This window comes from Grampus griseus (genome assembly GCF_964374135.1).
Source record: "Grampus griseus genome assembly, chromosome: 20".
Taxonomy (NCBI): domain Eukaryota; kingdom Metazoa; phylum Chordata; class Mammalia; order Artiodactyla; family Delphinidae; genus Grampus; species Grampus griseus.
Window position 1 is genome coordinate 25,291,792 of NC_139014.1, and position 19,321 is coordinate 25,311,112.

Below are 19,321 nucleotides of genomic sequence, written 5' to 3' on the forward strand. Positions count from 1 at the left end.
GCCTTCTGAGCTGGCCGGGAGGGCCGGGGAGGAGGGCTTCCCCGAGCCGCCCCCTATACCCGAGTGGTGGAGTGGGGATGGGGGAGCGTGTTGTTGTGGCTGGTAGCGGTGGGGGGAGACGGGGGGGGAAGGGCCCAAAGGGATGGAGGGAGGGGGCGGCGGGGGAGGGGGTGGCCCCAGGCCGCTGGGCAGCAGGGTCAGGGCCCCGGGGGCCAAGAGTGGCAAATCGTCCGGCGCCCGGCGCAGGGCCAGGGTGTAGTCGGGCGGGCAGGCGGGGCGCAGGGCCTCCGCAGGTTCCGCCCCGACGCCCCCGCCCCACTTCAGCTGCAGCGACACCAGCTCCTCCTCGGGTGGCAGCTCACGGCCGGCAGCAGGGAGCAGGGGACCCCCGCCGGGCACGCTGGAGCCCGAGCCGCCGTGGGGGCTGAGCCGCCTGCACCGCAGCTCCTGCCCCCGGTCCCGCTTGTTGTAGAGGGCGGCGAAGGCAAGGATGTTGAGGAAGAGGAGGGAGGTGCCCACGGCCACGGTGACGCTGAGCTTCGTGGAGTAGTCTCGGGAGTCCCCGGGGAAGCGGTCGTAGGCCCGGGGACCCGGCTCGGGCTTGGGCTCGGGCGGCAGGGTGGCCGGAGGCGGGGGGCGGCGAGTGCCGGGGGCACCAGGGGGCGGGCGCGGCGGCCAGCGCGTGGCGTAGGGAGGGAGGGAGGCGCGTGGTGGTGGTGAAGAGCTCCGTGTGCAGGTTGTGCAGGTGCGGCACGAGCTCCAGCCAGAAGGTCACCTTGTTGGCGCGGTAGTTGTCGCGCACGCGCGGCTTCAAGCCGTTGTGCAGGTACTGCTTCTCCTTGCTGTTGAACTTGCTCCACACCACCTCCTCGAAGCGGTTGCGCTTGGTGTGGATAAACTTGGTGTCCTGTGGCACCGGCTGGTTGGGGTCGCTGTGGACACAGGGGGGCAGGGAAAGGAGGAGTAAGGTGAGGCTCCCATGAAAGGCAGGGGTGGAGGCGTGCTATGGGAGGAATGGGGAGAGAGATGGACAGAGATGCAGAGAGCTGGGGAGACGGGAAGAGAGACAGAGACGGATACGAAGAGACAGAGAAACTGCCAGAGACGGACGGACAGACAGACAAATAGGGATGGAGCCAGACTGCCAGAGACAGTCTGAGATGAGGACAGAGGGGCAGAGAGGGCAGAGACAGACCCCACCAGTGACAGAGGCAGAGTCTGAGACTGAATGAGATATGGAAACATATGGAAACAGAGACACAAAAGGACATGAGAGACAGCCAGGGGGAAACCAGCGAGTACAGAGAAACCAGATCAAAGCAAGCAGAGATATCAATAGATTTCAAGAGAGAGAGGTGGAGACAGCAATAGACAGACAGCACACCCTCACACACACTCAGATACACAGATGGGAGCACTCAGACAGCGGGCCGAGCTCTGGGAGGAGAAGGAGAGAGCTGGGTGGGCAAGGGAGGGAAGGAGAGACAGACTCAGAGCCAAAGGCACCAAGTGAGCCCGCCCCCCAGAAAAGACAGGGACCTCTCTGTCCAACTCTTCTGCGTCTCCAACACACACGGAGGAGCTGTCCGGCAGGTGTCTGAGTCGAGAAGGCAAGAGTGCCTTGATGGAGGAATGATGGCCGTGTGAAGGAGAGGGAGAGAAGGGGCTGAGGATGGAGGCGGTGTGTGCCCTGACCTGCAGGGATGCCTGACCCAGCCCCTCTGGCCCTCACCCGGTCTTGGCGAAGTTGGTCCAGTAGGTCATGACCACGGCGCTGAGCATGACATCATTCTTGGAGAAGTTGCAGGGGAAGAGGTCGGTGGCACCCACCATGGGCACACCAAAGACGTAGGGTAGCTCATCCCCGTGTGCTGCATCTGCCCACTCGGGCCGGCTCTCAGCCTGCAGTGGTGGTAGAAGGTGTAAAAGTAGACAGGGGACTGGTAGTCAGCGTGCAACTTGGCGGTGGCCACAGCCGGTGCCACCCACTGGTGGCTGGTAAAGAGCGCCAGCAGGGTCTTGCGCCACATCTCGCCATTGTCCCTGTCGGCCCAGTCCATGTACATAAACTTGATGGTCTCCCGCAGCACATCCTTGCCCTCCGGGTAGCCATACAGGTTGTCCACAAAGTTGGAGATGGTGAAGTCGAAGGCGCTGGCGGACACGCCGTCCTCGCTCTCCCTGAGCTCAGAGCTCAGGGGACATGTCACTCCCATCCCTGGGGGGAAAGACCGGATTCCCCTCCCTCCCTCCCCAGCTAGCCCTGGCAGAAGATCCCACCCCACCTCCTGCCGGTGTGCCCTACAGCACTTCTCCCCATGCCTGGTAGACCTTCCAAGAAGCCTAGCAGAGGCAGGGCTGGGGGCTGGCCCTCCTCAGGGCATCTGCTGGACCCAGGGGAACCCCCCCCACACACACACAGCAAACCTCCTTCCTGCTCCTAGGAAGAGCGAGCTCCCAAGGCTGCCACTGGAGCTAGAGATCCTGGGAGGGTCCTGGCGTTTCCTTCGACTCAGGCCGTGGGCCTCAGCTCCACATGGTAGCCTGGTCTGTGGGTGAGGGGGTGCCAGGCCCTAGGGTCCCTGGGGGCTTGGTCTCCTCCCCGCCCTAATTCCTTTCTATGGCAAGGAACCAGTTACCATGGCAACCCCCAGCTTAATTACTGTGGCCGGAGGCGGCAGGGTGGGAAATAGCCTGCCTAATGAAGCCAGGGTGCAGCTCTAGTCTCGGACCCCCCAAAGTGGCCTAAGTCCTGAGTTCTGGACCCTTCTCTTGCCATGTCCCCAAAGGATCCCATGATCACTCCCATATGTAGAAGGCCCCTTGAGGGGTAACTAATTCCAGAAGAGGGTGGGAGTCTGAGAGCGCTTGCCAGGTTCCCTGCCCCTGCAGCTCCTCCACGATGCAGCCGCAGTGCCTGTGCTGGCGTCAACCCTGGCCTCCAGGCCCTCCTCTTTCTTGACACCTGCAATCTCTGACCAGCCTGGGCACTTGGGCAAATAAGATCCAGGCCTGGGCCTCCACAGCTGGTCCCCAGTGCCTCTGCCCGCCTCCCTCATGCTGCTAGGAACTTCCCTCCTGGCGGAAGGTCAACCAACAGGTCACTGAGACACTCCCCTCCATCCCCCCACAGACAGCTTCCTGCCTCCTGTCTCTTAGGACCTTCTATGACAACTCCTTCCACCTGACTTTAGCCAGGAGCTCCTAGGTGGGCAGTGCCCTCTCTGTGTCCTCCCCCAATCCTATTCTTCCCTTTGTTCCTGAACCTCCAGTGGCCTTCCAACAGTTCAGGCTGGTCTCCTTCCCTCCGAGGTCCTGTCCTAAACGTCCTCACTCCTCCCCGTTCCTCCCCACCCAGCACCTCCACTCCCAGCGAGGGGGGAGGGGGAGTCAGAAAGGGGAGGAGCAGGAAGGGGGGCTGGGGCGACAAGAATTCAAAACCAACAACAAAAAAGAGGATCAAGAAAGAAGAAAGAAAACAACAACAACCAAAAAACAAGAAGCTCTTGGGGCAGATTCAACAAGAAAAGAAAAAAACCCCCAAAAAACAAGAAACCAAAAAGATCCTTTTTTGGAAAAAAAGAAAAAAGTTATTTGCACTTTTTCAAAATTTTGTGGTGAAACTTCAAGATATTGGGCCCTGTTTTCAACAATGTCCAAATTCTTTAATTTGCTTCAAATGTGCGTTTTCTGCATCGGACAGGCTTTGTTTTAGAAACTGTAGCAGGTTTCTGCTGTTTCGATTGTGTCATCCATTTGCCAACTTAAACTTGTTTTTTTCAAATGTTATTTTGCTCCAGATTAAAATTGTTTTTTCAAATGTTATATTTCCCAAGTTTCAAAACAGTCCGAATGTCTTGGGCTTCCCTGGTGGCGCAGTGGTTGAGAGTCCGCCTGCCGATGCAGGGGACACGGGTTCGTGCCCCGGTCGGGGAAGATCCCACATGCCGCGGAGCGGCTGGGCCCGTGAGCCATAGCCACTGGGCCTGCGCGTCCGGAGCCTGTGCTCCGCAACGGGATTGCGGGGCCACAGCAGTGAGAGGCCAGCGTACCGCAAAAAAAAAAAAAAAAAAAAAAAAGAAATAGCTTCTTTATTTTCAGCTATAATTTGTCTCCCTATAACTTCCACCTGCTGGGACTCACAAACAAATCTAATTGCTTTTGAACTAGCAGAACTATACTCTTATGACTCCCAAGGCTCATTGATGTTACTTGGTTGCTGATGACAACCATGATAGATACAAAGTTTTCTGAGAGTCTAGCTCCATATGAACATCTGCTCCACATTTCCCCAAATTTCTCACTCATTCTCCTTTACAAATTGCTCCTGAGCTATGATTTTACTAAGCTCTTCATGCTCTCAGACATAAACTGAGAGGAATAAGATTTTTTTTTTTTGAGATTTTTTAAAAATTTATTTTATTTTTTTACCTGATGCTCTTGCTTTTCCTCTTGTTGCTTCAGTTCCACATCTGGCTTTGGTCTGAATGTTTGCCTTCTGTCACAGCCCCTGTTGCCCTTTGATATCAGCCTGGGAGGAGCAGGAACTCTGCCAGACTCCCCTAGTCTTCATAACATTGACCCCTGAGGAAGGCTGATAAGGACTCAAGAAAAGCCTATGACAGGGCAGATTGGCAGCCCAGGGTCTGACCTCTGGGAGAGAATGAAGTATTAGTGGGGAAATTCAGGGGTTTTCAAGTGAGGGGCCAAAGCTAAAACGTCCCTCCTCTAAAGGGCTGAGTGTTATTTCTATACATCATACAAGCATCTCCTGTCACGGTTAATTTCATTTCAAAGCTCTACGTTTGTTTTATATTAAGCTGTCCTGTACATATCTATTATGAATAATATTAACCTATTCTATCACCTTCCAAATCGTTTGTCCTATTCTATTCACTTTTATTCTCTTTTTCCTACTTTTCCTCTTTGTTGGACACAAGACCCAGCCTAGAAAAATACTCTTTGGTGAAGGTTTGGCTACCCCTGGGTGAGAGGATTACAGATGATTTTTCATTGAATTTCTTTTCCTTTCCTTTTTTTCTTTAACTTTTCTGTATTTTCTAAATGGCCTACAATGAACATCGTTTGCGTAATTTAAAAAAAACAATTAAGTGAAAAAAAATAAACAGGTAAGAGACAGTTATCTCTTTTGGGGATGCTGGTTAAACTGGAACAAGTGAATATTGGCCAGCAATTATTGATGATGATGATGATGATGAACCTATAAACGTTAACTTACAAGGAAAAAGCGTCTTTGCAGATGTGATTAAGAAAGGATGTTGAGATGAGGAAATTATTCTGGATTATCCATGTGGGCCCTAAATCCAATCACAAGTGTTCTCATAAGAATTCAGTAGAGGGACTTCCCTGGCGGTCCAGTGGTTAAGACTTCGCCTTCCAATGCAGGGGGTGTGGGTTCGATCCCTGGTCAGGGAGCTAAGACCCCACATGCCTCGTGGCCAAAAACCCAAAAACATAAAACAGAAGCAATATTGTAACAAATTCAATAAAGACTTGAAAAAGTGGTCCACATCAAAAAAAATCTTAAAAAAAAAAGAATGAGGTAGAGAGAGATTTGATACCTACAAAAGAGGAGGGGGCAATGTGACCACAGAGGCAGAGATCGGAGTGATATGGCCGCAAGTGAGGGAATGCCGGCAGGCACAGGAAGCTGGAAGAGGCACAAAATGGATTCTCCCCTGGAGCGTCTGAGGTGAGCACAGCCCATGCTGACACCTTGATTTCTGCCCTCGTATGTCAAACTTCTGGCTGTGAGAGAATAAAATGTTACTGTTTTAAACAACCAAGGTTGTGGCAATTTGTTACTGCAGCCACAGGAAACTAACATACTTCTCTCCCCGTAAGTCAAACCATCAAACAACTCTTTGTTTCTACTCCAATTTGCTTATGCTGAAATGGCATTCTGAAATAGGTTTCTGAACACCCCCTCGGGTTTTTTTTTTTTTTTAACTGAGGTTACTGTTCCTATGGAGTTCTGCGTTGTTGGCATGACACTTTGTACCTGTCTGGCTCAAAAGTTATTTCCAGGATAGGAGGCAGAATACATACTATGACCAATAATCAGCACAGCAACATAGTAAACTGCAGAGGTCTGCTCTCAGCTTCAACTTTAACCCTTTTTCACTCACGTCATTTCCAAATTCAGTCTCACTTTTATTTCATTTTAAAATGTATTATTATTATTTCTTGGCCGTGCCACACGGCATTTGGGATCCTAGTTCCCCAACCAGGGATCAAACCCGCGCCCCCTGCAGTGGAAACACAGAGTCTCAACTACTGGACCGCCAGGGAAGTCCCCAGTCTCATTTTTAGTTCTACTACCTACCTTAATTCTCAGCTTCACTCTCACACTGAAATCCTTCTGATATCACTTACTTTTAGAAAGATAAAAAGGACCGTCATGTACTGGACATATGCATTTGGGCACAAGGGACCAAGCTGGGAGTGTGGCACATGATACGGAACCTGAGATTACATGGCCAGTTAAGTGGAAGAGATGGCATGCAAAGCCAGGTCTGTTTAATACAAATGCCCCCACTCCTTCCACTGCCTTTCAAGTTTGGGATTCTGGATTGCTTTGGAGTCTTCAAAATCTGAAATCTACCTAAGTACCTCCTTTTTCCTTCCCAATCAACAGGAAGGACATTTTTGGGGCAGAAGAACTAGGAACTGTATTGTTTTCTCCTTCTTATTCTTTAATGCACTATTAGGGACCAAATCAGGAGAAGGAAGGATAATGTGAAAGATGAGCAAAGAGGGTTTCTCTTCCTTCTTCAGAGTTCCTTAGTTAAGTCCTCTGGCTATGAATAGTACGTTATCAGGCCAGCGAGGAGCTCACATTCTGGCTCTGATACCTCAAAGCAAATGTTCATGATACAGAGCAACTTGAAATCAGTAGCTTGTACAGTGGGTTTTTTCTAGGTCTTGGGAAAATGATCTGGCCACACTGCTGACAGTTGGCGAAGAACTAGAGCTCCCAATTTATTTGTGTTTATTCACCGAGCACTTCAATTTATCAGCCGAGATAGGTATAGCACAGCTTTCCTGGTCAGTAGACACAAACTGCCAAATACCAGCGTCCATCTCACTCTCAATTCATTTGTCAAGATGATTCGGCTAGAATAGCAGACTAGATAGCATGGTGACCAAGAGTAACAGTGCTGGTTCTACCACGCCACCACCTGACTCTGGGTAAGTCTCCTTTCATTCGTTCTCTCATTCAGTCAGCTGTTTTATAAAGCACCAAGGGCCTTGAAATCCTAGCTCTAGCACTTTTTAGCTTAGAAACCTTCGTTAAGATAATCCAAACCTCACATTCCTTCTTTGTAAAGTGGAGATAATAATAGTGCCTTCTCCATACGGTTCTTGTGAGAATGAAGTGCGATGATGTATATAAAAAGGTTAGCATGGTGCCTGGCATATAACGTCAGCTTTTCATTCGATAATCAGTTACTAAGCATTTACTGTGTTCTGAACATGGTACTATGTCCTGGGGCCACCCATCATTTGCACCATTTAGTGACTGCCTTCTTTGGGCCAGATCTGCAACTGTGATGATCTCAAATTGTCCTCGTAACAACTTATAAGACATGCATTATTTTCATTATCTTATAAATGAATAAACTGAGTTCAGGGAAGTAAAGTTGAAGATTACACACCTAGTAAGTAGCAGAGCTGGGATTTGGACTCCTATCTATCTGATTCCAAAACCCATTTACTATCATTCTGCCATGCAGCCTTTACTGTTAGCAAGAAGAATAAGACACATGTCCTGTTCACAATCTAGAGGGGGAAAACATGTATTAAAGAACTCATTGAAATACAACATATGTGATAACACCAGATGTTATCGCATTGTTCTCATTCAGTTCTCGTAACAGCTCTGTGAGGTAGGTACCGTCATTATTCCCTTTTCACAGATGGGGAAACTGAGGAACAGAGAGTTTATGGTGCTTGCAAATACTATAGTCCATATACATGACCACTACACTCTAGTGCCATTCTGGAGAGCTAGAAACATATGAACAGTGTGCTTGGGGTGTTCTAAGGAGTGACAGTGACTATGCTTGTGAGAACAAGATAAGATTTCATAAATGAGATGGTATGTGAGCTGAAACCTGCAAGTAATGCACCAAGTTGAGGGCTTCCGTGGTGGCGCAGTGGTTAAGAATACGCCTGCCAATGCAGGGGACATGGGTTCGAGCCCTGGTCCGGGAAGATCCCACATGCCGCGGAGCAACTAAGCCCGTGTGTCACGACTACTGAGCCTGCGCTCTAGACCCGTGAGCCACAACTATTGAGTCCACGTGCTGCAACTACTGAAGCCTGCGCGCCTAGAGCCCGTGCTCCACAACAAGAGAAGCCACCGCAATGAGAAGTCCGCGCACCGCAACGAAGAGTAGCCCCCACTCGTCGCAACTAGAAAGGCCGCGCACGGCAACGCAGCCAAAAATAAAATAAATAAAAAACATAAAAAAGGACTAACATCATTTGCATAAAGACAAGCAAAAAAACTTACCTTAAAAAAAAAAAAAAAAGAGGGCTTCCCTGGTGGCGCAGTGGTTGAGAGTCCGCCTGCCGATGCAGGGGACACGGGTTCGTGCCCCGGTCTGGGAAGATCCCACATGCCGCGGAGTGGCTGGGCCCGTGAGCCATGGCCGCTGAGCATGCGCGTCCGGAACCTGTGCTCCGCAACGGGAGAGGCCACAACAGTGAGAGGCCCGCGTACCGCAAAAAAAAAAAAAAGGCAAAGGTGGCCTGAATGAAAAATTTACTCTAAATATCTCGACTAATCTTTCAGTTTCCACATAATCATGACATGGAAGAGCTCTTTGCCAAAAAACATTTATTCTTAAAATTTACTTAAGCGTTTCATAGAAACTTTAGTAATAGCCAGAATAATTCATGTCAGCTTAGCAAACTCTTAACAGCAAGCAGAAAGAGCTTATGCAAAGATCCTGTCTTTACACAGTCATAGTTAGGGCAGTATTTTACTTCATCTCTTCACTAATAGCTTTGCTTTCACACTGAAGTCTTCAGACTATTCTGTATACACATTCAACCCATTTTCCTGTAACCAGTTTCCCAAGGAAGATATGTGTGAGTTCACAAAGGGATCTTTAAAAGCTGATAAACTATAGCAAATGTTACTTAACAAATGAGTCTCAGCATATGGACGGAGAAAGTGTTTCTAAGTATTTTTATAAAAAGCATGTCCGGGGGTGGGGGGGATGAACTGGGAGACTGGGATTGACATGTATACACTGATGTGTATAAAAGTGATAATTAATAAGAACCTGCTGTATTAAAAAATAAATAAAATTAAATTAAAAAAGCAGGTCCATATTTCATACTGTTTGCAAACCGATAAAACCTATTCCTCATAGGCAGATAAATGCTTTCCTTTCTCAAAAGGCCTGCTTCCCCTCCACTACCCACTCTATGAGGTCTAACTTGGGTTTTTCCTGAGAGCTTCTATACCACTTGTCCTTTAAGGAAGGGGACAGGAAAAGCTTCTGTGCCGAGTACCCTCTTTGATCCCCTTCTCTATGCTGACCCTCACATCCCCTGCCAGTCCTGATTCTCTCACTCTGACCAGCTCGGTCAACTCTAAGTAGAGTGGTCTAGGGAGCAAGCTAAAAGGTTAAGATCAACGAGTACATCCTTTTAAAGAAATCCATGTGGCTGTTTAAAGTTCATACAATTATTAATTGAGGATGATTAAACAATGCTATTTACCATGCGGAAAACCAGCCCTCTGGCCTTATAGCGCAGTCATTTCGTTGTGAGACAAGGTGCTAATCCCTTTCAGTTCTCAGGGGAGTACAGTTTAATCAGATGCTGTACTTGTGTTGGATAACCTGTGATGGGACAAGCTCGGTGACTCCTCACGTAATTAAACACACAGCGATAACAAAACACATAGCCAGAGGTGGCGAGAACGGTGTCATTCACCCGGTTTTTACGACACAGTGGGCACACAGTCTTCATTTGGGGCAACAGGGGAGAATCAGAATTGTAGTCTAGATGTACCGGTGGTGGTGGAGTAGGCAGGGCAGTCAATGACTTGATGGTTTCTTGGTTTCCGGATGAATACCACCACTCAAGGAACTGCAGGAAGAATACACCCACCGAAAGGCCACTAGAGAGGCATGAGGCGGCACCTCCCACGGCTTGCTTCAGAGCTGACTTTATCTTCCCGCCAACGCTGTTTGGAGAACAGAACAAGGAGGCAAAAGGAGAAACTGTTTACTTAGGTACAATCACAGAACAACTAATACGCATGTAATTCTTACACTTTTCATTAGAATCGTTGATTCAGCTTGGGGATTGAATAGTTGCTGGACTGGCGTTTTCTCTTGTAAGTGTCTATTCGAAACAATTCCTCTTTCTGACCTACCGTATTTTAGGAGTTCTAGGAGCCAAGCTTTGTTTTTAATGACTAGGGCTTTGTTGCTTTGTGTTTTGAGAAAGAAATTAATGAGCCATTCATTATATAGACCTTTTATGGGGGTGGAAGATAGTATATGCAGAAAAAGAAATCACTCACTTAAAAAACAACTCGGCAGTACTGAGGAATATATTTGAACTTGTCAGAGAACACAGACACTAGGAGCGGGGTAGCACCATGGTTAAGAGCAGTCTTTAGAATTGTACTGATCTGGCTTGAATCTCAGCTCTGCCGCCTATTAGCTGTGTGGCCTTGGCAAGGTACTCAAATGTTAGAACTTAGTTTCCTCAACTGTTAAGTGGTGCTAATGCATTTATTTCATTGAGCTGTGATGAGGATTGAGATAATACACGTAAACACCTAGCAAAGGGCCTGGTACATAGCAAGTGTGTGCAAAAATGTAGCCATTATGATGAGGAAGGTTACCAGGATGGCAATCCTTGTTTTATGGACACAAGAATTTTTCGATGATTTTATGAAATACCCCGAAGTGGACTGAAGGGGGTAAATTTCATAAAATTGGGATAAGATTTTAGGATTTATTAATCAAATATGTTGGGGAAATGTTAAGCCTTACCTCCCAGCTGGTTGTTGCATCATGCTGGCTTCGGCTGGTTTGTGCTCCAGAGCTTGTATATCCTGAACTGTAAGTCGACCTAGCCGAACCCCAGCCAGACTCAGCAGTGGTGAGTGATGCTGAGCCTTTCCTAGGATGTATCGAAGCTGCTGTACAAGAAACCAGCCTTCCCAGGCCATGTTAACAAATGGGTAGGCTGCCAAAAAGGCTCTGTAAAATCGTTTCCAGCGGGAAGTAGGGGGATGGATGGAATATTCATCCTCTTCTCTCAGGCTAGAAATCAGCTTCTCCAGCTTCACTTTCAGATAGGGAAGAAGAACCAGGAAAATAACTGACTTCCAAAGCTGCTTCTTTGGGAGACCAGCACTGGCCAGTCTCTGAAGCTTGTGTGTGTCTCCCATTACGATCCTCTTTAAGCCATAAAAGTTTTCAGAAAACGAGGCGCTGGTTTTAGACAAATAATGTTGCTGGAGCAGAAGATCTAGCACGGTGAAGATTTCATCAAACCACTTCCACAAGAAGCCGTAGCAGGCAGGATTTGATTCTGCAAGAACCTAAAGCAAAATAAATAAATGAAATTCATTCCATTACACAGCTACTATGCCTTGTATTTATATTTCCTTTTTTTCCCTCTGAATTTCCACACCTTTCTTTCTGGGTCTACCTTAACCTCCCTGAAGTGCTGGGTATTCAGTACACATAACAAGAGACTCCATAACCATTAAATCATGTGATGTGCATTATATGCTAATTGGTTATTTCAAAACTTAGGCCAACAAATAAATTCAGATTATTGGCTTGGTTTTTACCCGGACGTTCCTAAAACTTTTCAGAGAATTAAATCCTTACCTTGACCACATGCTGAAGAGCAGGTCTCACTGCTGTCATTAAACTGTCCTGTGCTACCACCTCAAAGATGGATGGCTGGTCATCCACCGCAGAAGCAGTTGTGATGTGAGCCCCGTGCTCAGCCATAGTTTCGTGTGTGCACTGGGTTTTACTTTGCCCACAGACTCTCTAGTAAGCATGAACTTTCTGGGGGTGCCAGATGGGTGCTATTTTACAGGAACTGGGCAAAAAAAGACCTCTTCCGGAGGCAGAGGGGAGGGGTCTCAAGTGAAGGTGAAGAATGAAGTCAACGCGGACACCCACGTTAGGGAAGTAGTGTGTGGGAGAGGTGAGTTGATTAATGCTGCACCTCACAGGGAAAAGCGTGACTATGGGAGGACAGGTACGGCGAAGGAGCGGTGGCCTCTCGAGCGGCAGTCCTGGAGGCGGCCAATCACGGACTCCCAATCCGGAGGGCTCAAAAGCCAGGCGGCTCTGAGGGATCGAAGGTGCCAGTGCAGGCCGGCCCCAACGGCCTGGCTCAGCTGTGGGCTGTGCAATCCCCCCGCCCGCGCCAGTCCTTGCGAGCTAACCCCAGGCGAGGGGCGAGGAACCCGCGACGCCGCGTTTGAAAGGTCTCGGCTTTATGTCAGAAGCCGCAACCGGAAATAGAAGCCGCTTGGAAACCTGTGGCCGTGGAGAGGCGCTCTAGCCTCGAACGCGGCCCCGCGACCGGAACTAGAGAACTCTATGATCTCACAGCGACTTCCGCTTCCGCCCCCAGCTGAAAGTAAAGAAGGCTCCAGCGGGCTCGGTTGGAGAGGAGTTTCCCGCGGGTTGGTTTTACTTTTCTTAGCTGGTTTTGCATCGCTGTCTTGTTGGAAAGCCACAGCTCTCATGTCTATCTCTCTACAGAGTCTTTTTGGCAAGGTGTTGGGTCGCCGCACTGACGTCTGGCGCCTGGAGCCAGAGCTCGGCCTGTTGCTGAGGCCTTTGTTCCCTGGGGCGATAGAGATAGAGGCGAGGGACCCAAGGGAATGTGGAGATGGAAGGCTCACTTTGCTTGCGGCGGGGGTGGTGGCTCACTATTTTTGCCGCCTTCGGGAAGGATTTGAAGCGACAAAGCCGAGATAGAAGCCTTAGCCTTATGGCTGCCAATTATTTAAAAAAAAGTTTCCTGCTGGTGTTCAGAATTTGGGACGATTATTTTTCATTCAAGCTGGTACCTTAATTTTCTTCTAGGTTAGGTTACGTTCAAGCAGAACTCTAGGCACTTGCTACACTAAATGAAAATGGTTCCTACCCTCGAACACGGTAGACTGCGTCACATTAGCGATATGAATACAGTGCTAAAACGGAGTGATGCTGTTGAATTCTAACTAGCATGAATTGGGGAGGCTTGGCAGAGAAGGTACTTTTCATTGTATACCAAAGTTAATGTAATTAACCTGACCTTTTGCAAACTGCTTTTACATCGTATGCAATTGCCTTGAGTAGCTGTAGGTTTACTGAATTTGGATAATAGTTAAAGTTCATCTCCTCTCTCTCCAACCTCTCCCCTCAACCCCTGGGCTAAATAGCTAGAAACGGAAGATATTATTTGCTTACTTTATACCATAGAGGACGTTATGGTATAAAGATAGTTAATTGTTTCACATAATGAGAACGCTGGAACAAGGTTTGGGTTTAGTTGTTTCAATAGGAGAAATAAAATCTTGCAAATTAACCGTAATTGTGGTTCCAAAAAGTGTTTCAGGGAATTCCCTGGCGGTCCAGTGGTTAGGACTCTGTGCTTCCACTGCAGGATGAATGGGTTGGATCCCTGGCCAGGGGAGCTAAGATCCTGCATGCAGCGTGGCCAAAAAAAAAAAAACAGTGTTTTATAGTCTGATTGGATACCTGCTGGAGAAAGTCACATTGATGGAAGATTTTACCTTGCAGAATTTTAAGGAGTAGAGATAATGTATCTATATAAAACACCTAGCTTTAGGTTCTTGGTCAGTGGTAGCTCTTACAGAGAGGCTTTTCTTAAGTGAACAGCAAAAAGACAAAGTTGAAAAATAGCATCACCTAAGACGAGTGGGAAGTTAGTTAAACATTGGTGTCAGTTAGGGTTCTTTGGTTACAAGCAACAGAAAACAGGCTAATTTAAACTAAAAAATTAGAAGGATATGGAGTAGCTAACAAAATAAGGAAAACCAGCTCTGAGGGAACAGGAATTACACAGTCCTACTGGATGTTTCTAGCAAGAATTAGCAAAGTGTCATACAGGCATCGTTGTTGCAATGAATGAGCTTCAACAAATTTCTGTCACTGTACTTATGATTCAGATCCCTACTGACTGACCTTGGTTCAGATTTCATCTCCACTCCCTGTTTCACTCTTAGCCAGAAGAGTGCAAGACACCTTAATAGTCCTTTGAGAATATTCCAAAAGTAAACTGATGTTATGTGAGAAAAAAGGCAGTCAAAACTAACAATGTCAATTATTACAGCCAATAAATAATAAACACCTCATCACAAATCCCACTCCCAGGTGTATGGTGTAATAAGTAAGACACAAAAATTGATTGCACTTATGTTAAAAGGTGTGAAGAGCCATCAGATAGGTTAATATGGTGAGTTTAGAGGAAGAGACAATAACAGCTGGGAGAAATGAGGCCGTTCAAACCAGCTTAAACAGAAGCTATATTGGCCTTTGTAACCAAAGGGAAGATCGTTTCTAACCTCACGTTTTATCTCAGCTTCTTTCTGCCAGTTGCTTTCTAATACAGCGATGTAACCTGGTATCTCCTGCATCTTACATCAGGACCAGATGTCCACCGAGAAAGTTTTGTGGATTAGGTGGACCTCAAAAGATGAGTACATTTGGGGAAAGTCGCAGTCATGGTGACAGGGTTTTCCAGGCTAAGGGAGCAGCGTGGATTGTATTTGAGGAGGAAATTGTTTGCTTTAAATATAGAGAGGAAAATAGACCAATAATACATAGTCTATACTGTTGACCATAATATAGAGGCTCTTAAATGCTACTTTTAGTACTTTGCTTGTGGACATTCATTCATTTATTCCTGAATAATTTACTTACTCATTTATTACTGAATACATCCTGTGTGCCAAGCATTATGCTAGGTGCTGGGTAGACAGTAGTAATAAAAACAGACTTGGTATCTGCCCTCATGGAATTTACAGTCTAGTTGGGGAGAGAGATAATAAACAAATAAAGAGACTAATACCTAATTTACAAATGGAATAAGAGGGCTATGATGGAGGTGGCAGTGGGGCCTGGGAGAGAAGAACCTTTTAGACTGGGTAATCAGGGAGTGCCTTTATGAGATTACAATTAAAGTGAGACCTAAATTATAAGCCAGCCAGCCCTGTGTGGAGTTGGGGAAAACGAATATTAGGTAGGAGGAGCGGTAGTTGTGAAGGCCCTAGAATGGGAAAGAGCTTGGCCTATTTGAGAGCTGCAAAAGCTAGCAAGAGGTGAAATGAAGAGGAAATGAGGAGTGACTGAAAGGATGAAATGATATTAAGAGAGGTAGACAGGAGCCTAACCACTCATAGGCCATGGGAAGGAAACTGGATTTTAGTCAAAGTATAATGGGAGGTCACTGAAGGATTTATACACCGGAGTCATGACCAGGTTTATATTTTTAAGATGACCCCTTAATGGTTATGTGGTTACATTTGCTTTGTGGAAATTCATCAAACTTTATATTTTTGGTGTGCACTTTTTGGAATGTTCGTTTATACTTCAAAAAAAGTGAAACAAAAATCTGGCTGCTGTATGAATAATGGGAGGAGAGTTGAGGTTTCTAGTAGTTCAGGCAAGAGGCGATGGTGGCTTGGAATAATGAGGTGAATAGAAGGGATTGGATGAATTTGAAATATATTTTGAAGGTAGGATTGACAACTTGGAGATGGAATGAATGTGGCAGTTAAGAGAGAGAGAAATCAAGAATGACCCCCAGATTTCTGGCTAGTAATTTCTGGCAGTGTAATTTGTTCAAATAATTGCAATCATAGCAAATATTTACACAGTCCATACTATGTGCAGGCATAGTTCTAAGTGCTTTACGTACACTAATTCATTTCATCCTTGTAATAATATTATGATTGGATATTAGTATTTCTCCCATTTTATAGATGAGAAAACTAAAGAGCAAAGAAGTGGGGAAAACTGGGAGAAGGATAGGTTCTGTACAAATTAGGAAATGAGGAGCTGTTGAAAGTTTCTGAACCGGGGAGAGGTATGAATCAAAGATTTTTCTGGTGGCATCTCTTTACAAAATCCACCTCTGTCTTCTATGAGTTGTACCTGGAATCACATTTTTTAAACACCCCCCCATACTCTTATGATTTGCTTAATTTGGGTGGGCCATATGTGCAGCCTTACAATCAGTGCGGTTAGCAATTTGGTGGTGAAGTTTGGGGACTAGGTCAAGGCTAGAGATAGATATTTTGGAGTCATATGGGTAGGAAAAATGATTGAACCCATGGTATTGCTAAAGGGTTAGTGTAAAGAAAATGTATGAATATAGAACTTAAAATGCTTGCTACTTTCTCCCTCAGATACCATCCTATATCTCTTCTCTTTCAGCCATACTTTCTTATGGAGTTATCTGTTTTCATTTCTTTACCTCCCATTTATCTTCAGACTTCCACAGCATGGCTTTTGCCTTCATTATCTCTGCTGATGGTCTCAGCAATGACATCAAAGACCTTTGTGCTGCTAAATCCTTGGACACTTTTCGGCCCTTCCTCCTTTTCTCTATAGCAACTGTTGTTGTTGACCACTCACTCATACATTTATCCACTCATACATTTATCCATTCAACAGATTTTGGGGAGGGGGCGGCTAGGCCTCAGAGATATAGTATATAGTTCCTATACTTTCATAGAACTCTAAAAACGTCCTAAATGATTATGACCACCTGCTTTTCCTTCTACCTCTCTACTTCTCAGTCTGCTTTGCACTTTGGATTTTTCCCAGCTTCTGCCTCAGGCTCTCATTCTTCACATTCCTTTTTTGTTTGGATAAAGACTTTATTATTACTTAGAGCAGTTTTAGGTGGGAAGTTTTCGTTTAGAGGGGAAGGTACAGAGATATCTAGGTCTCGGTTTCTGAAAGGAACCTACTTTTGTGTAAGCACGCCTATTACATGCTGGGAGCCTTACCTACTTTAAGCTTCACAGGCTGGAGAGAGTTGTATCACTGGATTTATTTCACAAGTAAGACTAAGGTTGAGGAGACGTTAAGTAACTTTCCTAATCACATTCAGGACAGGGATTCGGTCTCAGATGGATTCAAACTCAGATCTGAGGCCATGTCAACCTCTTTTCCTTGCACAACTCTCCACCAGTCCCACTGCCCTTGTATGGTCTTGGGCTGGATCACCATTGTCCACATTCCTGAACTGGCCAGGGAAATTAGCTGGGTTTTTTTTTTTTTTTTTAAGAAAACAGGGTGTTTCACTATCCCTATGTGTAAGTTTTTAAGACAACTCCTGTGCGAGGAAACAAATCCAGGGAATGTCAGCTTGTTTAAAAGATCCATTCCGATAGTCAGTGAACTTCCTCGGAGGCCCGGACCTCAGGTCGCTTCCCGACTGCGCAAAATTTTTCCATCTCCAAGGCGACAGAGATGACCGCCTTTCTGGCTCTCCCGCGCGCCTGGATGACGTCACACGGCGAGGCTTTCTGAAGTCAGAGTTTCCTGTCCACCATCTTTGTCCCTGGCAAAGTGGGTTTTGCGCAGTGGCTTAGACCTGGAGAAGGAGTCGTGACGTGCAGGAAACCATTACAACAACGCTCGGGCCGTGCTCTGTGGCTGCTGCTGCCACCCCTGCCCTTGCCTCCGGTGAGTTCAGGGCGGCTAACTTTGGGGTGTGTCCCCCTTTCATGGGGAAGGGGGCCAGGCTTGGTTGGAGACGGGCGGAGGAGAGGAATCTTAGGAGCGTGACCGTTGAAGATGGAGTGAGCCGTCGGGTGTGACCGTTGTGAGGAAGAGGGTTGGAGAAAGGAACTCCACCGCTGGAGCGGGGTGAGGGAATCCGCGGGGTGGCAACTGGGAGTTGGGGGGCACTGGGGAAAAGATATGTTCGAAGTGGGGGGTTAGGAGGGCCAGAGGCCAGGGGTGTGGCCGGTAGAGACTGGAGGCCGAGGGGAGAACCTTCTTCCCGGTTTGGCGTCGTTCACTGAGAGGCTGGGACGTGTCCAGGTACCAGAAGGGGAAAGGGGTTCCCCCAAAGTTTTGCTCATAGATGGGCAGACCTCGCCCGTCTTCTGTAATTTGAGGTTGAGACACCTCTCCTCCCTCACCTCGTAATGGGGGAACATATCCCTAGAATCTTGACCACCTGGGGAGAGAAGAGAAATTCCTGACATTGGAGAAAGGGAAGAGAAACCTCCAGAATTGACCCGATGTGAGAGAGGGGGAAGCAGGTGGGAGTAAATCTTAGCCCGGAGTTTTTTCTTTCTGGTCTTAGAAGGAGCGGTCTGGTTTGAGAAAGACTGTAGATTAAGACAGAGATAAAGAAACTGGAACTTCCTGTTATTCCATATTCTTTGAATCCAAAGAATTGATTCATGCTCTCTGTTTTCAGAGCACTGAAAACAGTGCCCATTTGCGGGGCAGACTTTTTTTAAACTCACCTGGCTGCTTCATTATGAAGCAGTGTGAATAAAGTGTGAATGCTTCATTAAACTTTGACTTTTAAGAAGTGTTTTTTAAATGCCAAACACTTATAATCATGTGGTTTAAAAGAGAAAGTAAAGAAAACTCAGTAAGTTTAGAAAAGGAAGAATGACAAAGGAAGTGGTCTCAGTGAGGAACAATTTAAATTATTAATTACCTCCCTGGTATAATTCTGTTGCTTAGCCTCAGGGTACACTTACAGAGTCATAATAGAAAGCAGCAGATGAAGGAGATGAAGCTGTACAAGAAAACGTGTAACACATTCCAATGATGACTAAGCGTGGTGGTAAGATGAGAACTGTTTGCAGGTATCTTAATAGTTTTAAACTCCCAAAGAAGCAGAAAGTATAGTGTGTTCTGCAAATAGCCTCACTGAAAATTGGGTGGTAAACTTAATACAAAGCTAACGTTCTGTGACTTAAGAGACTCAAGAAAGTCCTGTTCTTCCATCTTTTCTTTTTCTTCTTTAACACACCCGTATTTTAAAATATTACGAACCAAGCTGAACAGGGAACGAATCAGGTAGGACGCATTTTCCTTTCTTCCTTCTTTTCTCTCTTTCCAGGCGTAAGTTTTCCAGAGTTTATTTCAGTTAAGAATTGAATGTAAAACTTTTGAGCTTTTTTCTTACCGGATAATATTAACAAATTATTTTGTGGCCATTTTTAAATGGAAATTGCAGGTGTGTCTGTTGTAATGAGTTGTCTGCTGTCATTTCTTAGGCAATAAATGATACCTGAAGATGCCAT

The 19,321-nt window shown here is 46.5% G+C and overlaps 2 protein-coding genes and 1 pseudogene across 7 annotated transcripts in view; 1 reads left to right on the forward strand and 2 right to left on the reverse strand.

Moving 5' to 3' along the window:
• Nucleotides 1–53: 53 nt before the first annotated feature.
• Nucleotides 54–2,216, reverse strand: LOC309838352 (neuroligin-2-like; annotated as a pseudogene). Its single transcript has 2 exons — nt 1,733–2,216; nt 54–932 (listed from the first exon to the last, which is right to left on the reverse strand). The product of its transcript is annotated as a neuroligin-2-like (transcript).
• A 7,612-nt stretch (nt 2,217–9,828) lies between these two features.
• LOC309838032 (peroxisome assembly protein 12) lies at nt 9,829–12,204 on the reverse strand (the record flags this gene model as incomplete). Its single annotated transcript, XM_082678952.1, has 3 exons — nt 11,898–12,204; nt 11,049–11,602; nt 9,829–10,228 (listed from the first exon to the last, which is right to left on the reverse strand). Exons 1-3 carry the CDS (start codon nt 12,021–12,023, stop codon nt 9,829–9,831), a joined length of 1,080 nt encoding a protein of 359 aa, XP_082535078.1. The 5' UTR covers nt 12,024–12,204.
• A 451-nt stretch (nt 12,205–12,655) lies between these two features.
• AP2B1 (adaptor related protein complex 2 subunit beta 1) overlaps nt 12,656–19,321 on the forward strand; it is a 123,253-nt gene continuing 116,587 nt past the window's right edge. For 3 of the 5 annotated variants that reach the window (XM_082678211.1, XM_082678207.1, XM_082678210.1), the window contains exons 1-2: nt 12,656–12,712; nt 17,511–17,735. The gene's annotated coding sequence lies outside the window, so the exon portion shown is untranslated. Of the gene's footprint in view, nt 12,713–17,155; nt 17,736–19,321 lie in introns of those variants that run through there. The other 2 variants (XM_082678209.1, XM_082678208.1) reach the window with 2 other exon arrangements.